The sequence below is a fragment of the Hypanus sabinus genome, chromosome 11 (assembly GCF_030144855.1).
Source record: "Hypanus sabinus isolate sHypSab1 chromosome 11, sHypSab1.hap1, whole genome shotgun sequence".
NCBI classification, from domain to species: domain Eukaryota; kingdom Metazoa; phylum Chordata; class Chondrichthyes; order Myliobatiformes; family Dasyatidae; genus Hypanus; species Hypanus sabinus.
The window spans coordinates 66,875,732-66,896,452 of NC_082716.1; the positions used below are offsets into that span (position 1 = coordinate 66,875,732).

General features: G+C 39.9%; 2 protein-coding genes across 3 annotated transcripts in view; one reads left to right on the top strand and one right to left on the bottom strand.

The window, feature by feature from the left end:
- ndc1 (NDC1 transmembrane nucleoporin) overlaps nt 1-2,962 on the top strand; it is a 29,754-nt gene extending 26,792 nt beyond the window's left edge. For both annotated transcript variants that reach the window (XM_059984593.1, XM_059984594.1), the window contains 2 exons: nt 1,206-1,366; nt 1,541-2,962. In XM_059984593.1, coding sequence (XP_059840576.1) covers nt 1,206-1,366; nt 1,541-1,604 — 225 coding nt within the window. In that variant the 3' untranslated portion in view covers nt 1,605-2,962. The remainder of the gene's footprint in view (nt 1-1,205; nt 1,367-1,540) is intronic.
- Nucleotides 2,963-12,248: 9,286 nt separating this feature from the next.
- On the bottom strand, nt 12,249-17,343 carry zgc:113691 (uncharacterized protein LOC503529 homolog). Its single transcript, XM_059983621.1, has one exon. The coding sequence runs from the start codon at nt 14,549-14,551 to the stop codon at nt 13,682-13,684; it is 870 nt and encodes a 289-aa protein (XP_059839604.1). The 5' UTR covers nt 14,552-17,343; the 3' UTR covers nt 12,249-13,681.
- Between the last annotated feature and the right edge of the window lie 3,378 nt (nt 17,344-20,721).

Consider the following 20,721-nt stretch of genomic DNA (forward strand, 5'->3'; position numbering starts at 1 on the left):
CAAAAGAACTGTGCATGTTGACTGAAATGTGCTTAACATGCACAATAGGCTCCACTAAATGTGTCTGTTGCATGCACAGCTTTGCACCAATAGCACAAGTGAAACTCCCACTATAGAACATTAGAGGTTGCAGAGTTCTTGTTAGGAAGCAAGTAAAGTTTCAATATTATCAGTGCAAAGCTGTATATGCAACAGGCAGTGGAGCCTATTGTACGTGTTAGGCACATTTAAGTCACATCCCACTGTTAGAATAATTGCAGCTGTCAGTTTATACTAAGCACTTAGGGTTACTTTAAAGCTGTCTTAGACTAATTTATATGACATAGTAGAATATTGTGGGAGAAAAAAAACATTAATCTACTACACCTTTCAGTTCTGAATGCATTGAGAATTGTAAAATGCAATAAAGCTAAGAGAAAGACATATTTAAGATCAGGAAAAAATATCCTTTCAATTGATAGCAATATTTTCTATTTTATTTTAAAAGTAGTCTCTCCAAACACAGCTGCTGGCCAGTTGAACATCTATTTCTTGAACTTCTGGCAATTGTCCACCCCTTTCACCATTCCCATTCCCATTTCCCTCTCTCAGCTTATCTCCTTACATGCCCATCATCTCCCTCTTGAGCTCCTTCCCTTTCTTTCATGTCTTCTACCCTCTCCTATCAGATTCCCCCTTCTCCAGCCCTTTCTCTTTTACCTATCAACTTCACCCCTCTTTATTTCACCCCTCCTCCTCTTTTCCCGGTTTCACCTATCATCTACCACCTTGTGCTTCTTTCTCTCTTCCCCTCTCCCCCCACCCCCACACCTTCTTCCTTTAACCTCATTTTTTCCAGTCCTGATGAAGGGTCTTGGCCTGAAATATCAACTGATTACTCTTTTCCATAGATACTACCTGGCCTGCTGTGATCCTCCACCATTTTGTGTGTGTTGCTGTCCACTTGTCAGTTTCCAAAGCAAATCTCTTAAATGGGCTCACTTCAAACCAGTAGCTGTGGTACTCATTACTACTGAAAGCAAAGGTACTCTCAAAGGTATTCTCCTGCACTAAGAACATGCGATTCAATAGTAAGATTTTGTGTTAGAGAAATCGCAATGCAGGTTGCTTTCTAGAAACACAGCCCCTGCGTAACACGGAGGCTGCTTGTACCAGTGTTTAATCAAGTTCCATTTTTCCTGAAATTATTATTTTATGTTAAACAGGCTGTTGACAAACATTTTAAGCTACCTCATGCCTCTAGCAAGCCAGCAAGATCCACAGGTACTCTGATAGATTCTTCTTACAAGACTTTGAGATTTGCCCTTCGTGCTTCCCTGAAAACTGCAATTTACAGGATAACCACTACCTTTGGAGAGCATTTAAAGTAAGTCTTTTATATTTGCCCTTTATTCTCTGTAGTACTGAAAGGTGCAATTTCAGAATCTTCCACTGTTGACCATTTTAAGTACTTTTACTGAAATAGTAATAAACCCCTCGATTTCATTTAATGCTAACTTATTTTTTCATATGTGTAATGTTTAAATATTCTTAATTTAAGGGCTGTCCAACTATCATCAGAACACAGAAAAAGGCTGCAACAGTTTCTGGAATACAAGGAATGAAATGAATTGAAATCTTCGAGTCCTAGTGCTCACAGGGTCAAAACTTTATAACACACTACCAGCATTGTCCGTTTGCTGTTCTAAAGTTCCCTTTTATATCCTGACAAATGTAGGATTTTTGTTTCAAACTGTTAAGAGAAATCCTAAAATTTCATGGGAAGAGACTTCTCAGCTGAAAATTTGCTTTTGTACAGTACAAAATTTTGTGTATGATTGTAAAAAAAATAATGTATTTCTTGAAGTGCTGTTTGGAATTGAGCAAGCTTGTATCTGAGTTTCTACATTTTTGACATGTGTATCTATGCATATCTAAATAAATGATCAACTTTACTGAACCTTTGACTAATACAAGTTACAATAGACTATTACAATATAAATGTTGGGAAAGAAAACAAACAACTGTTGATGTTGCAAATCTGAAAGTAAACCATAAAATACAGAAAATGTTCAGCATCTTTGGAGAGTTTGTTATAGAGAAGGGTTTGAATGGAGACCAAGTGAGAATTAATGGAATGGCCGGGGTTTCTGTCTATTCTGTCTGGAGCAGGTGAAGGTGAATATAGAAATTTAAGATGACCAGAATACCATATTTGTATTAGAACTGGCCAGTAACATTAGTTTTACTGGATAGTTAAATGTTTTTCTCTCTCCATGAATGCTGCCTGACCAGCTAAATATTTTTCAGTGCTTTATCTCAATGCACCTCCTTCAGACAGATCAGCACTGATTAACCAGACTCCAGCTTCCTCTTCTCAACTGGTACCACCATCTGTATCATTCAGTTTCTCTTGGTCTTTGCCCTAATACACTTCTTTGTAACCGTCCCCTTCTCTGCAACTTAAAATGTGCTTGTTTTCTAGTATCAATGAAAAGATATCAACTTAAAACATTAATTGCTTAAAACTAATCTACTGTTTGCAATATTTTTGATTTTTTGTATTTGGAGAAGATTTTGTATACGATTCTGTATTCTAAACTAGGTTACATAATATGATCCCAGTAAAAGGCTTTTTTATCAATTTTCAGATGCAAATCTAGTTGGCAAATACAGTGGATTCAGGTTGATTGGCCATGTTAATTAGGACAGCTGCTTATTTGGGACAACTCTTGGAACAAAAACTAATCAAGACGATAGCCATAATTTCCTTCATTTATTTGGGACACTGCCGCTTAATAGGAACTGGACACTGCTGCCAAACGGTTTCTAACTAGCTTCAATCACGCACACTTGTGTGGCCATTAGACACTACATCATGCTTAGAGCAAACAATTTTTAAATAGCCTCAGTTGTGTATGCTTGTGTTATGTTATTCATTTGGGCTGACCAATACCAAATTAAAAAGCGGTGATTTTTGATACCAGCAAAGAAGACAGTCCGTTACTTATATTGGGTGTCTGCAGATCTTGTTCATTTACAATCAATCAAAAGAACAGGGCAACGTACACTGTATGAATTCCTCCATCAATAACTATTAAGAACGAATAGTTTTTTGTACTGTAGTAGTATTGGTAGTGTACTAATTTGTTCTGTATTTCAATTATATACAAAATTTGTTACTCTTTTAAACAGTAGTTTGTCTTTAAGATATTTCCATGAAACTTTGGGTAATTGGGGCAGCTGCTTAATTGGGCCAAAATGCACTGGTCCCGATGTGTCCCATTTCACTGGAATCCACTGTATTCACATGGAATATGGCCTGGTCATCGATTTCTACATTGAAAAGTAAATGCTTGTAAAAATTAAGTTTATCCAGAATAAAATAGTCAGACTTTTTCCGCCCGTTTTCTTAGTACCTATCCTGAAGCTCCTGCTAAGCTACCAGTTTTATTTTTGGAACAGTGCAATTGTTTTAACTATGCTAATAGCTGTTATTCTTGGGATCTGAGTAAACTTTTGCTGTATGTTTTGTTAAAGTGATTTAATGTTGTTATGCTTTAAACCAACAGGGAATTGGCATTTTCTGGTTTACTGAAGTCCACTACGTACTCTGATTTATTCTGGGTTACATTGTATCTGAAGATGTATAGGGCCTTAAGACCAGCATTTCCATTTTCTAGCTGCCTTATTAACTTAAATTGAAAACTTGGTTCTTTGTTCAGAATAGTTTTGAAGTGTACACTAATATTACTAGAAATTTATTAACAATGCCTTAAATAAATTTCATAGATGTATCTTACAGGTAGGAGAGAACGAAGACTTCATACCCAACAATCTTAGCAAGATTAAAATCCAGAAGCTGAATATTTGTTAACTCCACCACATCATGATTTATATCTGTGAGATTCAAATCTCAAAGCATGGTTATAGGTTGGAGACGGGAGGAAAGAAGAAAGCATTTCCGCTACAAAGCTACCTTTTTAATGGACTGATACAGCACAATGTTGATTTACAGTAGTGCTCTTGGTCTGCAGTCCCAGCACTGCCTTGTGCATCCCCTGTATCTCAAAAGTTCATTTATTATCAATGTGTGAATGTAGTATACAACTCCGAGATTCTTCTCCAGGCAGGCATGAAACCAAGAAAAACCATGTAGGTCAGTTCAGAGAGAAACAGCAACCACACCCCTGTACAAAAAAGAACAGCAACATGATCGTCAACCCCTAAATCCCTCTCCCTGTACAAAAAGCTAGTAAAACACAAGAACACTGACAAACACACCCCTCTGTCCCCTGCACAAAATGCCACAGGAACATTGAACCCAAATCCCACCCCCCCATACAAAAAAAATGAGAAAGAACAGTTGAAAACATAGAATATCAAAAATGGGGGGAAAAGTCCACAGTCTAAATACAAATCTGTATCAATATCAATAAACACAGAGATCCTTTGTACATCTTCAGTGCTGCAACAGGCCACACTGGCTCCCCTCTCCAGTAGCAGAGTGATCCCACCAGCAATCAGAAGGCAGGCAGCTGGCGCTCACCCTCTGCATTTGCCTCGATGTTTCAATTACTCTCATTGCTTTAATGGGCGAAGAATTGAGGCTTGCAATTACTGTCTCTCAGAGACAGTAAAGCACTGGATCATCCAAACTGCAAATCATAGGCTCCAGCAGTTCCAGAAATGCATTCAAGAACCCTTTACTGGTGTAAAAGAAGTGAAATAAATAGTATTGTGGTCATAGTGGATGTGGTGTACTTAGATTTTCAGAAGGCCTTTGACAAGGTGCCACACAGGAGGCTGCTTAGCAAGATAAGAGCCCATGGAATCACAGGGAAGTTAATGGCATGGGTGGAGAATTGGTTAATGGGCAGAAAACAGAGAGTGAGAATAAAGGGATCCTATTCTGGCTGGCTGCCAGTTACCAGCGGAGTTTCACAGGGGTCGGTGTTGGGACCGCTGCTTTTTACAATGTATGTCAATGATTTGGACTATGGGATTAATGGATTTGTGGCTAAATTTGCCAATGATACAAAGGTGGAGAAACAGGTAGTGTTGAGGAAACAGAGACTTGGATAGTTTAGGGGAATGGGCAAAGAAGTGGCAAATGAAATACAATGTTGGAAAGTGGATGGTCATGCACTTTGGTGGAAGAAATAAATGGGCAGACTTATTTATATGGGGAAAGAGATAAATAGAGATGTAAAGGGACTTGCGAATCCTTGTGCAAGATACTCTAAAGGTTGAGATACTCTCCAGGTTGAGTTTGTGGTGAAGAAGGCGAATGCAATGTTGGCATTCATTTCTAAAGGTATAGAATATAAGAGCAGGGATGTGATGTTGAGGCTCTATAAGACACTTGTGAGACCATACTTGGAGTATTGTGTGCAGTTTTGGTCTTATTTTAGAAAGGATATACTGACATTAGAGAGGGTTCAGAGAAGATTAATGATAATGATTCCAGGAATGAAAGGGTTACCATATGAGGAACATTGGGCAGGTCTTGGGCTGTATTCTCTGGAGTTCAGGAAAATGAGGGGGGATCTCACAGAAACATTCTGAATGTCAAAAGGCCTGAACAGATTAGATACGGCAAAGTTATTTCCCAGGGTTGGGGAGTCTAGGACAAGAGGGCATGACTTCAGGATTGAAGGACATCCATTTGGAACAGAGATACGGAGAAATTACTTCAGTTAAAGGATGGTAAATCTGGAATTTGTTGCCATGAGCTGCTGTGGAGGCCCAGTCACTGGTGAAATTAAGGTAGACATAGATAGGTTCTTGATTAGCCAAGGCATCAAAGGGAATGGAGATGACTGGAAGAAATTGATCAGCCATGGTTAAATGCTCCCATATCTTATCGTTTTATTCAGAAGTTGTCAACCAAGGGAGTGTTGCACGCAGGTGCCATCTTTACCTGATTAAATTCACCGTCATCACCATCTGCAGTGGAAACTTTTCTTGTCTTCTCCCCAGCCCAGATGATTCTCAACCGCAATAACTAACTGGGTGGGGTGGGAGTGGGTGCGTAGAGACATAAATTGAAGCCTCAAAAGGGCCAGTAATAGGAAAGCTGATGATTATTAAATGTTCTTTATTCAATTGTCCAGGATATTCTGCTTGGACTTAATAATACTGAGCTGACTTTATGGATTGCTGCTAGGCAGATAAGTGTGATGTGTGGTTGGGTTCCTAGGAATAATCCCTTCAAATGCCAAGAAGCAGACAGTGAGTAAAATTTAAAGTAGTTTGTGCTTCTTGTACTCCTATCAAATCTGACAATTTCATAATGCCCATGAAGACTTTGAATTTTAGACCAGCTGTTTCTGATCTTGCTGTTCAGGTCATAGGCTAATGTTTCTGATCTGTTCAGGTCACAGGCTGCTGTTTTTAGTATTGCGGAGTACAGGACAGCCAGAGGTAGAGACAGTGCTGGGAAGGCTAGTCTCTGATGTACTGAGCTGTGCCCACCACTGCACTCTCATGGGCAGAACTGTTGCCATTCCAAGCTGTGATGTATCCAGACAGGATAAAATTGGGGGTTAACAGGGGGCATGTCAGATTTCTTCTGCTTCCTGAGGAAGTAGAGCTGTTGGTGATCTTCTATGTCCATGGTTGGACTAGGACAGGTGATGTTCTCTCCTAGAAAATTAAAGCTATCAGCCCTCTTGACCTCAGTAGCATTGAAGTACAGGGAAAGGGAATAGGCAGACAGTGCAGAGTACCCCTGTGGCCATGCCCCTCAATAATAAGAATACAACTTGGGATACTGTTGGGGGTTGCAAGCTACTAGGGGAAAGTCACAGAAACCAGGTCTCTGGTTCCGTGGCTCGGATGGAAAGGGGTGAGAAGAGGAGAGTAGTGGTTATAGGGGATTCAGTGGTTAGGAAAACATTTGGGAAATTCTGTAGGTGTGAAAGAGACTCACAGATGGTATGTCGCCTCCCATGTACTAGGGTTCGGGGTGTCTTAGATCAAGTCCACAGCATTCTAAAGGGGGAGGATGAGCAGTCAGAATTTGTTGTACGCATTGGTACTGATGACATAGAAAAATGATGAGATCCTGAAGAGGGAATATAGGGATCTAGGTAAGAAGCTAAAAAAGCAGACACTCAAGGGTAGTAATCTCTGGACATGAAGGTAAATGTAGGATAATATGGAAGATAAGTGTTTGGCTGAAGAATTGGTGCAGGAATAAGGTTTGACATATATTTGTGGATCATTGGGATCTGTTCTGGGAAAGGTATGACTTATACAAAAAGATGGGTTACACCTAAACTCGTGAGGGACCAATGTCCTTGCGGGGAGTTGGGAGCCAGAATTGTATGTCAGGATGGATGCAATGTATACAGGGAAAGGCAGGGGATTAGGCATAAATACAATCCAATGGATGCTGAGACTTTATAAGGCTGCATTTGGCATTTTGAGGCCCTGGCAGTGGAGCGGGTTGAGAAGAGGTTCCTGGGAATGAAAGGGTTAACATATGAGGAGTGTTTGATGACTACTCGCTGGAATTTAGAGGAATGTGGTATGATCTTATTAAAACCTATTGAAAGGTCTAAATAGAGTGGACATGGAGAGGATAGTTCCAATAGTGGGAGTATCTGACCAATGGGCATTGCCTCAGAAAACAAAGACTTACCTTTAAGAGAGAGATGTGAAGGAATTTCTTTAGCTAGAAGGTTGTGAATCTGGAATTCATTTTAACAGATGGCCTTGGTAGGGGCCAAGTCATCAGTCATATTTAAAGCAGAAGTTGTTAAGTTCTTGATTAAGGGTGTCAAAGGTTACAGGGAGGAGGCAGGAGAATGGGAATGAAAGGATATAGTGCATTAGGTTTGATTGAATGCTGGAGAAACCTGAATGGTCTAATTCTGTTTCAATGTCTTAAAGGGCTGAAATGTGCCTACTTCAATGCAAGAAGTATCAGGAACAAGGATGATGCAGTTGGAGCATGGAAGTGTAATGGTCAAGCCATTACAGAGGCTTAGCTGTCACAAGGGCAGGAATAGCTGCTGGATGTTCCAAAAGGGAAAAGGAGGTGGGTAAAAGAGGTGGTGGGGTCAAATGACAATGCTAATCAGGGATAGTATCTCAGCTGCAGAAAGGAAGGATATCATGGAGTCATAGTCTACTGAGTCAGTGTGAATGGAAGTCAGCAAAAAGAAGGGAGAAATCGCTGTATTGGAAGTATTCTATAGGCCTATTTCCAAACACTTCTGGTCCAACACTGATGAGCACATCAAGAGGCAGATTTTGGAAAGTTACAAAAATAACTGGGTTGTTGTCAATGTCCAGGAAGGATTTATGACACTATGTAGACTGGCCGACTAGAGGAGAAGCCATACCCAATTTAGACAAGGCATTGAACATGGTCATGCATCAAATCTTTCAGTGGGTGAACATTTCAGAGACGGTGACTACAGCTCCTTGACCTTTTAGCATAGCCTTGAACAGGGACAGGAGCTAGTGTTCCACAAAGGTCTATTCAGGAAGGTTGAATTTGCAGGGAGAGTACAAAGTTAAGGCAGTGTTCTTCATGTGTGGAGGAACAGAAGGATCTTAGGGTTTATGTCCATGGATCCCTCAAAGTTGCTGCACAGGTTGATAGAGTGGTTAAGAAGGCATATGGTGTAATTGCCTTTATTAGTCGGGAGACTGAGTTCAAGAGACATGAGAAAATGTTGCAGCTCTATAAAACATTGGCTAGACCATAATTGTTATATTGTTATTTCTGTTCACCTCATTATGGGAAAGATGCAGAAGACTTAGAGGTTGCAGAGGAGATTTACCAGAATACTCCCTGTAATAGTAGAGAGCGTGTGTTATGAGGATAAGTTCAAGTTTACCATCGTTCAACTGCACACATGTAACCACCAAACAAAATGACATTCCATCAGACCAAGGTGCACAACACTGTACATATAACTCACATAATGCATAAAGTAATATTACCACAAATAATAAGGTGCATATATGAAACCAGTTTAAAAAGCAAACAGTATAATGCCACTGGCCCTTCATATATGATGAGGCCTCGGTGGTGGCAGGGAGTTCAGTCGTCTTACGACCTAAGGGAAGAAGCTGTTTCCCATCCTAACAGTTCTCCTAATGCTACAATACCTCCTGCCTGATGGTAGGGGGCAAAGAGATTGGAGATGTTTCTGCCAACACGAACTGATGGTTCCATTTCTATTAAGAAGTCCAAGCTCCACTTAGTGAGGTATTACGACTCATCGAGGACTGTTGACCCATCAGCTCGGAGGTACGGTCATACTGAATGCCTATCTGAAGTCAATAAACAGCATGAGGCACCTCTTTCCAGGTGGCACAGGACAGAGAGGAGTGCAGAGAATAAGGCATTATTGGTGGACTGATTTGAGCAATAAGCACACTGAAAAGGGTCCAAGGCAGCAGGAAGATGGGATTAATTTGATCAATAACCAGCCATTCAAAACACTAAATTATTTTTGAGGTCAGTGCCACTGGACAGCAATGGTAGTCGTTGCAGCTGGTTACTGTTGCACTCTTGGGCACTGGAATAATGGTGTCTGCCTTGTAGCCTGAGGGGACCATTCCAGAGAGATCTTGAAGATGTCTGTTAGAACCTCAGTTAACTGGGCTGCACAACCCTCAGCACCCGGCCAGGTATGTTATCAGGTCCTGCAGCTTTGCATGGGTTGATCCTGGCTAGGGTCTTCCTCACATTAGTGCAGCCAGACACAGTACCTGCACCTTGGGGGGAGGGGGTGGCCTTCCTCGGCAGCACACCATTATGTGCATCAAACTGAGCATAAAAGACATTCAGCCTAACGGGAAGAGATGCTGTTGATGACACACAGGGTGGACTTGCAGTCCATTATGCTCTGAATGCCCTGCCACATGCACCTTCTGTCTCTGGTGTCACAGAAATGGCTGTATATTCTCTGCGAATAATCCTGTCTTTGCCTTGGCATGGGAACATGTGGCTCTTGATAACCTGAGAGGTGCCTTATCCCCTGATCTGAAGGCAGCGTCGCAGTCTCTTAGCAATACTCAGTCCTCTGCCGACAACCACAGCTTCCGATTTGCCCTCACATAGATGTGTTTAATGATCATCCTCAGTGTATTTCTATGTAGTCAGTCACAAATCACACATGTTCTTGTTAATGTGATGGTCATAGGTAACTGCCTCCCTGAACCTATCCCATTCCATGTTTTCAAAACAATCCTGCAACACCGAGGCTGTTCCTTCTGGCCAGGTCTTCATCTCCCTTTGAACTGGTTTGAACCATTTCATCAGTGGGCAGTATGTGGGAGTTAGCATAGCAGGTAAGAGGACAGAGAATCCAAGTGGGGAGAAGTAGCAGCTTTGTAAGCACCAGGGATGTTGCCATAAACCAGGTCTAATGTGCTATCACCTCTAGCAAAGTCAACATGCGGGTGGAATTTAGGCAGGCATGGTTGAAGTCGCCAACAATAAAATCTTCCAGGTGTGCGGTTTGCACGTCACTGATGGCACTGTAGAGCTCATGAAAAGCTTCCCCCACATTGGCAGGTGGTGGGATGAATACAGCCACAATCACAATCGCAATGAACTCCCTCGGTAAACAGAAGGGCCTGCACTTCATGATTAAGAACTCTACCATAGGCGAACAGTGGGTCATCACTACTGAAGCATTCATGCTTCAATTCTTGTTAATGTAGATGTACATACCTCTATTGCAGGTCTTGCCAGAGATCATGGGAATTTTGCTAGCTTGAAAAGAGGTGAAACCCGCTAGCAGCTACACACACACACAAGATGCTGGAGGAACTCAACAGGTCAGGCAGCTTCTATGGAAATGAATAAACAGTCAACTTTTTGGGTCGAGACCCTTCTTCAGGACTGGAAAGGAAGGGGGATGAAACCAGAATATAAAGATGGGGGGAGGGGAAGGAGGCTAGCTAGAGGGTGGTAGATGAAGCCAGGTAGGTAGGAAAGACAAGGAGCTGGAGAGGAAAGAATCTGATAGGAGAAAGGGAAGGAGGAAGGGACCCAGTGGGAGGTGATAGACAGGTGAGAATAGTTAAGAGGCCAGAGCAGGGATTTTTTTTAAACAGAAGGAGAAATCAATATTCATGCCATCAGGTTGGAGGCTACCCAGATAGAATGTAAAGCATTGCTTCTCCTCCCTGAGGGTGGCCTTGTCTTGGCACAAGAGGAGACCATGGACTGACATGTCAGACTGGGAATGGGAATCAGAATTAAAATGTTTGGTTACCAGGAAGTTGCACTTCTGGCAGATGGAGGGGAGGTGATCACCGAAGCGGTCCCCCAACTTACGACGGGTCTCACCAATGTAGAGGAGGTCATACTGGGGGCACCGGACACAATAGATGACCCCCAGCAGAGTCTGGCTGGATAACTGCTTCAAGGATGGTTGTGGAGGCACATATCCATCAGAAGGAGCTATCATTCATCTCACACTGATTTAGTCTCAGACACATGTAATCTAATGTATTTTCTGGTGATCGAACATTTGAAAGCAGAGTCAACGAGACAGATGGCCTGAAGGGTGTTGCCTTTAGTCTCACTTGAATACCAGCGTGCTTTCCTGTCTTTTGCTTGGTTGCACACCGCTTCTGATTGTGTCTCCTCTAGGTGACAACACAGTGCACTACAAGCCCATGCTATAGAGCTCATCTGCTATTCAACAACTTGCCATTGAGGTAGACGCAGTACTTGGTGTTCTTAATATCCAGAAGAATAAATGACTGCATCTCTAGTTGGAGCCAGAGTATCACACTGTTGTATGACTAGGACCAGGTAATAGATAGTGACTTACATAACTACAAGTAGCCTGATGATAACCAGCAGTTGGAGCAAAAGAACTGCAGATGCTGGAATCCAGAATCAGAAACAAGAAATATTGAAGCTACTCGGCAGGTCAAGTAAATGTCAGTCTTTCAGATCAAGGACCCTCAACTAATATGAGAAGGCATAACTTTAAGGTGACTGGAGGAAAATATTGGGGGTGTGGATGTCAGGGGTATAATTCTTACTCAGTGATAAGTGAGTGGAATGCATTGCCAGGGGTGCTGGTAGAGGCAAATGCATGATTAGGGACATTTAAGAGACTCTGAGGCACATGGATGAAAGAAAAATGGAGGGCAATGAAGGGGGAAGTTTAAAGGTCAGCACAAAGGGTATAAATATATGAGTGGACATAACTTCAGGTTTTTTTTAAGAACCATTCTTGTACTGGTCTAGCCTCCCTAGCTAAGGAAGGACATACTAGCAATTCAGATTCAGATTCAGTTTATTGTCATTTAGAAACCACAAATACAATGCAGTTAAAAAATGAGACAACGTTCCCCCAGAATGATATCACAAAAGCATATGACAAAACAGACTACACCAGAAAATCCACGTAACGTTTGGGAATCTCCAATCCAGAGTCCAGAGAGGCTGCTGCATATTAATATCACGCTACCATCTTAGCGCGTTTCCCGGAAGGGAGCTCCAAAACCACCAGACAAAAACAAGACCAAAAACTAAAGCTACAAGACCTGCACAAAACCACATAATTACAACATATAGTTACAACAGTGCAAACAATAGCATAATTGATAAAAAAAAAAAGACTATGGGCACAGTAAAAATAGTCAAAGATGTTAAAGGACTGTAAGTTCAAAAGAAATCACCACAATTTCCACAAGTCCCCAGGGTCCCGACAGACTCGCCATCCCACGCCGGCGGCAGAAGGGAGTACCCCTGCTATGGACTTCCAAGGCGCCGCCCAACTCAGCCTCGCAGACGCAGCAGACAATGAAAGCTATACTAGCAATGAAGAGGGAATGGGGAGAAATTAATCAGATTTGGCCTGTCCACTCTTGATCTTGGAAGGAAAGTTGTTCTCACTGAACTGAATAAAATTCTCTTGAGTTTGTTTCTGGTGGCTGAAGTGTTTAGAGACAGGGAAAGTATTTCAAAATAAGTAATTGGTTATTCAGAACAAAGATGAGAAAGAAGTTTTTCACCCACAGGGTAGAAAATGTTTAAAATTCTCTACCACAAAAGCTGTGTTAGGCCAGTTGCCACGTGCATTTAAGAATAGGAAAGTGCCACTGAGGTAAAAGGTCAGCATTGTACTTGTAGCTGCTTGGCCTGGCAATGAGGGCCAAGCAACCTGCTCAATTATATTATGTTCATAGATCTGCTGAATATTCTACTTAATTAAGAAGTGAGGCATTGTCCAGATTTATGTAAGTGGTTCATAATTAGGTCATTATTAGGATGTGGCCCATCAGCTAATAAAGAACTGCACCACATGCTCACCCAGAGACAGTAGAAAGGTGATAGGCTTTGCCTGTACCATCCCATGGACTCTAATTAGACCATTAACAAATATTCACCATCACTTTAGGGGTGAGGAGACAAAAACATTAATCAGTTTAATAAGAAAACATTTTAATTGGTCTTAAAGGATATTTATTTTCTTGTTAAAGACTAAAATATACAGACAAGAGATAATAAAGTGATTTTCCCATAGCCTTGGTGTTACCTATTGCAAGACAAAGTTTGGTTGCTTTTCTGAGATTTGGTGGATTTTTAATATTGCACACGCAGAAGATGTAAATACATCTCATAACCACGAGGAGTACTGACTATTTGAGGAATTCCTCTGCCTTTATTCATATAGATTTTCCCCCTTTGTGTTCCATGCAATGGGTCTCAGTTTGGGGTAATTCTGTAGATTTTAGTCAATGCATTGTTTGAAGTGTTGCCTCTTCTCTCTTTGGGGGTTACCGGTGCCTCATTTATAAACCTTTGCTTCACTTTCTCCTTTTCCTGATAAACCACCTGCTGCTTGACTGTCCCCTCGGGTTTTCTCATGTAAAAGCGCCTGTAGACGGGGATGGAGACAATGGTCTGAATGCATTTATCAATGGTCTGGTGGCAATGCTGTTTACTAAAGAGGGACTGTCTGAAGAGGTGCTTAATTTGCAGGATTTTTTCTCTCTGTATCTCGGCTTCTTCCCACAGTTTTACCACGTGGTCATGTTCGTTGCTCAGACTTCTCACCTGACTCTGTGCAGTCACGAGTTGGTCTTCTAAAACCTTCCTGACATTCTCTGTCTGTGCCAACTTCAAAGTCAGATTATCTATTTCCTGATTTAACCTGGCGTTTTCTTGCTGCAGGTTCTTGCATCGTTCTGCCCTCTCCTTCAGTTCTTTTAGCACCTCCTTAGTCAGTTTGCTCCTCAGTTTGGGGTTGGTATCCAGTTGTAACTCTGGCTGGAGTTTCTTAATGGTTTTGTGTAAATCTTTGTTCTCCGAGTTCAGCACTTTTACCTTCTCCTTCAATTCACGGATCTGCATTCCCATGGATGTCTGAATCACATGCAATTTATCTCGGTTCACTTCCCCCTTTTTTGATGCTTCATCTCGCTCTTTTCTGTATTTCAGTAAGAGTTTCTTGGTCTCATACTTGGTCAATGTGTTTCTCTGTGCAGATGAGTCCCAGATCTTCCCCTTTGGGCTGGACATATTTAATCTGAGGCTGGGACAAACACACATATAGGTTTCACACATTTTACACATCAACCATTCCTAATGTTGTTACAAGTTTAAAATCAATGATTAAGCAATCCTGGTGGCACTTGAAGTAAAACGTGCAACGGCTGTTGTACAATACTATACATCTGCCCTTTCATAAGTGATTGGTGGTACAATTGACTACTATGTCTTCAATATCAGGAGGAGTGATAGCTAAAGAGACTTAAACTGGGAGATGAAGATCGTTATTTTTGTTGATACATTGTTCTAAAAGTGTATGGAAACTATGCCAGGGAATTGGGTAAAAACTTTTTAAAAAGTCTTTGTAAGGTGATGGTGGAAGCAGGGAAGTTGGATCAATGTTCTTACACGAGCACTAAGGGGCAAATGGCTCCACAATATATAAGTGACATTTCAAACTAGAATCAGTTTGTTTAACAGTTACTATGGCAATCCTGTTAGTTTCTGCAGCTATATTCTGGTAGTTGCTTGGCAAAAACCAGAGCCAAGCTTGTTCCGTAAGCATTTATTCTTTAAAAACTAGCCCTTGTTCATCAGAAATAAGTTTTCAGTGATTCATCTATTTCTCTACTCTGTCTCTTGAATTTGTTCTGTGTCCTTTCCACATTCTGCTCGTTTTAACAAACAGCTGCTTTAAAAAAACCCAGCAAAACATTGTTTTTTGTTCTTTTCAAACATGACTTCTGATTCAGAATCAATCTCCCAAGAACATCCCCATAGCTGAAAACAAGACTTCCACCTTCTCAAGTGACTAAAATTTATGCTATCTGGTTACTAACCAAACAACTTGTAGAAAATTATGATAGCTTTAGTATATTTAAATAATACCTTCAATCATAGCTGAACCTAAAATAAAACAAATGGAAAGAGGCCATTACTTTCCATTTTCTTTCCATTTCCATTTCTTTCACCTCCCCGCCCCCAAAAATCAACAACACTTGTCACTGATAACCTAGCAACTCATTTCACTCTTTGGCATATTTTGTTCTAACTATGGTGTTCATGTCAACACTTTCTAAAGTGTTTCTTCCTGGGAACATTATTCCTTTTCCATCACTTTAAAACTAGAGGATTGCTTGCCTCTCCCTCTGCTTGGCCTTTCTACAGTTTTATGGTTTAAAAACTGTTAGATCTTCCTCATGTACTATAGTTTCCCAAGCCCAGTGGCCAGTCTTATACCTGCACATTAACCAAAAATTGCGACCTTCATATTTTTTCTATTTAGAAAGGCTTTTTTCCTGTGCCTTCATTGAGAAGCTTGCTTTCTTGACGAAAATGAGATTTGTCTACTGTGGTAACAATTTGAGGGAGAGATACATCGTATTTCCAGTATTTTTAAAGAGACTTCAAAAGTGAACCTTGGACACAGCTTTAAAAAGTAAATAAAACTCTAACTGATGGTACCAGCATCCCAACTGGTATTGCTTCTTATTTCACTGTTCTTTATTTAGCCTATTTGAAATGTATATCAGCTGATATACCATAAGCATCTTGTAAATTATTCAGTTCAAATTGTGTAAAATCAGTTCTGAGTAGGTGAAGAAAGTTCTTAAGTTCCCACTCATTTCCTACCAGTTGCTTAGAGGCTACAGTTGATATCTGGGTTCAGGTGAATGTTTTTCCACTGAGGACCTATACAGCAGAGAAAATCAATCTGCAGCAGTATAATGAGGCTTGTGCATAGTCTCTATATATTAACATACAATAGCATTAATCAAGCCTCCTTACCCATGTTGTATTTATACTATTATTAAAGACAGCAGAGAACTACTCTAGATCCACATATTGAACACAAGAAAATAGGCAAATGCTCATTGTTACAATTAAACTACAAACTCAAACTGCAATTAAAACAAGTTTTTCTGATTCAGTAGCATGAGCAGTTGGGCCAAAGGGGCTAATTCCCTGCTGTATGATCCTATTCTCTAGTCAGCTGGTAATAAATATAACAAATATAACAAATATAACAAATATAAATAGAACTGTGACACGCTTAGTTCCAGAGTTCTTGTATTGAGTGTTTCCTACTGAGACCCAATTATCTGCACTTTAGGGAAAAAAGGAACAGCTTTCCTCTTATTGGAATTATCTCTCCTACGGTTATATTGGTAGTGTTAACTTTTACTTAAAATACCTAATTGAACATTTTAGGTTTTTACTTCTAATGTTTAAATATCCCTCCCACAACCGTATGCAGATTGCTTTAGGTCCATGAAGTGACCATTTTTCAAAGGCATTTATTGAGTCAAGTTGAGTATACCATTTACTCAGCTGGTCTTTGCCATCCGTTATGGTGCTTATCAGCTGCCTCTCACACTACTTCATAAAAACTATAATCAGGATTTCCTTCTAGTTCTTTCTCTTTCATTCAGTTTCCCATAAATGCATTCGTTATTTGATTCTATTTCTTGTACTTGCAGTCACCACATTACAATCCTTTGAGTAAAAATGTTTCTCTGAAACATTTTTGGGTTATTTTTTCCCTATTGGGTTATTGATAATAACACTAGATGTGTGATAGCTAATTTCAGGAATCAACCTATATTCTTTCTAGCTCAATCCTATCTGACATCTTTATTATCATAAACACTTGCCTAGATTAGCCCATCTGCAAAGGCATGTTCAATGTCTGCTGATTGCCTTATCCCATCTGATCTGGTCTCACTTTGTCTCTTTTGTGCACCTTCAGCATTGTTCTGAAGCCCACAAATACAGCATTCTTGCATGGTTTGACACACAACACACTCAAAATGCTGGAGAAACTCAGCAGGCCAGGCAGCATCTATGGAAAAGGGTACAGTCAACATTTCGGGCTAAAACCCTTTAGCTTGACTAGAGGGAAAAATCTCAGCCTGAAATGTCAGCTGTACTTTTTTTTTATAGATGCTGCTTGGTCAGCTGAGTTTCTCCAGCATTTTGAGTGTATTTCTTGGATTTCCAGAACCAGCACATTTTGTTTTGTTTGTGGTTTGATGGAGGCTGGATGCAGGCTTGCCAGCTTTTCTGCATTTTAGTTCTATCTTTACAAGGTCAACAAAACAAATCCACTTTGTGCCCACCATCCATGAAACTGCACTTCCTAACTGTAACAGGATATGCTCAGCTAAAATTAAGGATGCTTTTTCCCCGTCCCAATATACTAAGGCATGTTTATAGCTAATTACTAATTACAAAATTCATAATATTTCCTGATTTTAAAATATTCAGATATTGGTAAATCTGTAAAATGCTTCTTAAATCTACATTTATGTTTTATTTACCTGTAACATTTTGACAGATCGATTTTCTAGAATCCTGTTTTGCAACTTGCTACTCGGCATGCAATATGATCATTGTATAAAAAAGTTTAAGTATTTTCATACCTTATTCCCGTTCGTGTTTGGTCCAGGATGTTAAGTCTTTAGAGGGAGTCACTTTGTTTGTGTGGACAGAATCTGTCCTGTTTTTCTCCTGATTGATTGGAGTTCAGTTGCTGTCCATGGAAGATCAGGCAGTAAAGGTACTGAAGCCTATTTAGTTGCAACTGAGATAACACTAGGCTCATCTTTTCCTTTGCCATTAACATGTCTGGCTCAAATTGCAGCCATTAATCAAGATGCATTAGTTACAACACATAGAATACTCAAGTGTAAAAGTAGGTTATAGTGACATTATAATCAGTGTTTAGTGGAATTGCAAATCAATAACAGCTGAATTTCTCATTTCCAACTCAATTTTTCTAAGATGCGTCATTCAGTGCAGTCTTTATTTCATAACCATAAACTACTGAGTAGGGTTGAGTGATACTAATCACTTGCTTACATTCTTCTATGGGAAACTGTAAAATTCAATAATGTGTTCATAACTTGGCATGGAGAATCTTAATCCCTAATCAGCAGTCTGCTTTAATGTGATTCCAAACCCAAACTCAAAAACCTCTGAGCAAGACATCCTGGATGAATAATCAATATAGCCTTGAATGAATTATGAGTAATCTCTCAACTTGTGAAGCTAGTTAGTATACAGATGGTGGGGGTGATATTTTCAGACTGTCCTGAACAATTGTTGATATGCATCATGTTCCAGCAGTGCTGACTGGATATTGGTCAAATGTTGGGGGACTGTTGTATGACTAGGACCAGATAATAGATAGTGACTTACATACTTCAAGTAGCCTGATGATAACTAGCAGTTGGAGCAAAAAAACTGCAGATGCTGGAATCCAGAATCAGAAACAGGAAATATTGAAGCTACTCGGTAGGTCAAGTAAATGTCAGTCTTTCAGATCAAGGACCCTTTATCATGACTGGATAGCTGTAAAGGCAAATGTGCTTCAAGTGCTTAGTTGATAACAAAGTTGATAATTATCAGATCATTATTTTGAGGAGATAATAATCAAGACAAAGAAATATCCCCTACTCTTTAAAGACATGCTACAGGATCCTGTTTCTAGTTGACATAGCAAATGGTTCAATTTCTCATTTGCAAAGAGTACCTCTGACGGTGCTGAACTATTAAGGACTGCATTGCGGTGCCAATCTAAAAGTTGTTCTCTGGAGTTCGGAGTTGAATACTCAACCTTTTGACTCTGGTGGGATTAACACCACAAAGGCATTACTAAAATTGCTTACCTAGTTTGAAGCCAAGTTCTTCTTTAATTGCTTTAAGACACATAGGAAAGATTTAAAATGGAATATATACTGTATATATACTGGATGTATAAGTTTATGTAGACCCACCTGCACTATATACTACCACTGATATTTGTTGCTAAAGAGCAGGGTTTCCCCCCCAGAATTGCTAACCAAAGGCAATGAGTTTGAAATCTACTGAAACATTCAACAGAAACTTGGATTAGGTTCCATTTTCAAGGAGAGTAGAGATACAAGACTTGATCCGAGCCAAATTGTAAACAAAAGCCAACTGCAACTCAATTACAGAAAATTAGTTTATATATTAACAAGCTACCTTTCTGGCATCCTATCACACTTCTCAGCCGTATATGTATCAGATGTCTAATGGTTTTATTCAAAAAGACAAGCAGTCATCAAATACTTTAAGGCATAAGGTAATAACAGTAAAATAAGGAATAACTTTCATATTAGTAGAACCTTGCATTTTGCAAATTAGTTGGTACGTTTCCTACTTTAAAAATTGGAACTTCAAGAGTACTTAAATATCTGGTGACTATCTTAGTACCACTAGAGGCTATTCAACCCCTCAAGTCTATGCCACTTCCTAGCACAGGAATCCCATCATTCCCATTCACCTTTCTTTCTCATTTTCTCTATAGCTTATTTGCATGGCAATTAACAATTATTGGGTTAAGTAACAACTTCAGTTCAAGCTATTTTTAACAAACTGCCAACTGATCCAGTCACTTTTATGAGTTTACTCGCAAAATGGTTTAAAATCTCTTTCCTTTGATGCATTCCATGTGATATCAAGAAATGGTTGTATATAGTGAAGGGGTTGGATCTGGTAATATCATGGTTGTAGCATTGGTCCTGTATTTCAGAACAAGCTGCATCTCCAGTACATTTACAACATTGGTGTTCACCTGATAATGTGGAAAATTGTCCCAAATGTTCTTCACAAATACCTTCACCAATTATCTTCATTTCATCAATACACCAGATTACACTGGATAACAACAATTTTGCTTCCTAAATATTTTCGGTGGTATCTTATGGATTTGGGGCTGCTGATCATGAAAATCACCATGAAATTTCCCTATCATGCACCATATTTTTAAAATTTCCTATTTTTGTTATTTCAATTCATAATTTGAGTCAATTAAAATGTTCCCCACAATGTAAGCTGAAATGTTTTCTATCTTGTCCAGGCATGCTTAGGCAAGGTAAGTTTTAGAAAGGTTATTTAAGGATTTTGATATTTGAGGCAGATATTTCCCAGAATAATGTGTCCAAGTAGCACCAGAGATGTGTTCTACAACAACTATGCCAAGATTAAGGAAGTCTTTTTTTGGTCTGCAAATCAAACAGGTTATCAATGACTGGCAATTCAAAGAGCTTCTAGTGTGACCAGAAAAAAAATCACATGGAAGGCATTCAAAGATGTTATTGAAAATTTTGTTGGCAATTACAGAGCATCAAACTACGTGCAGCTGGTTGACAACATGCTTCAAGCATATAAAACCATGAAGTGCTACATGTCACTGAAGATTCATTTTCTGAATTCCCATTTCGAGGACT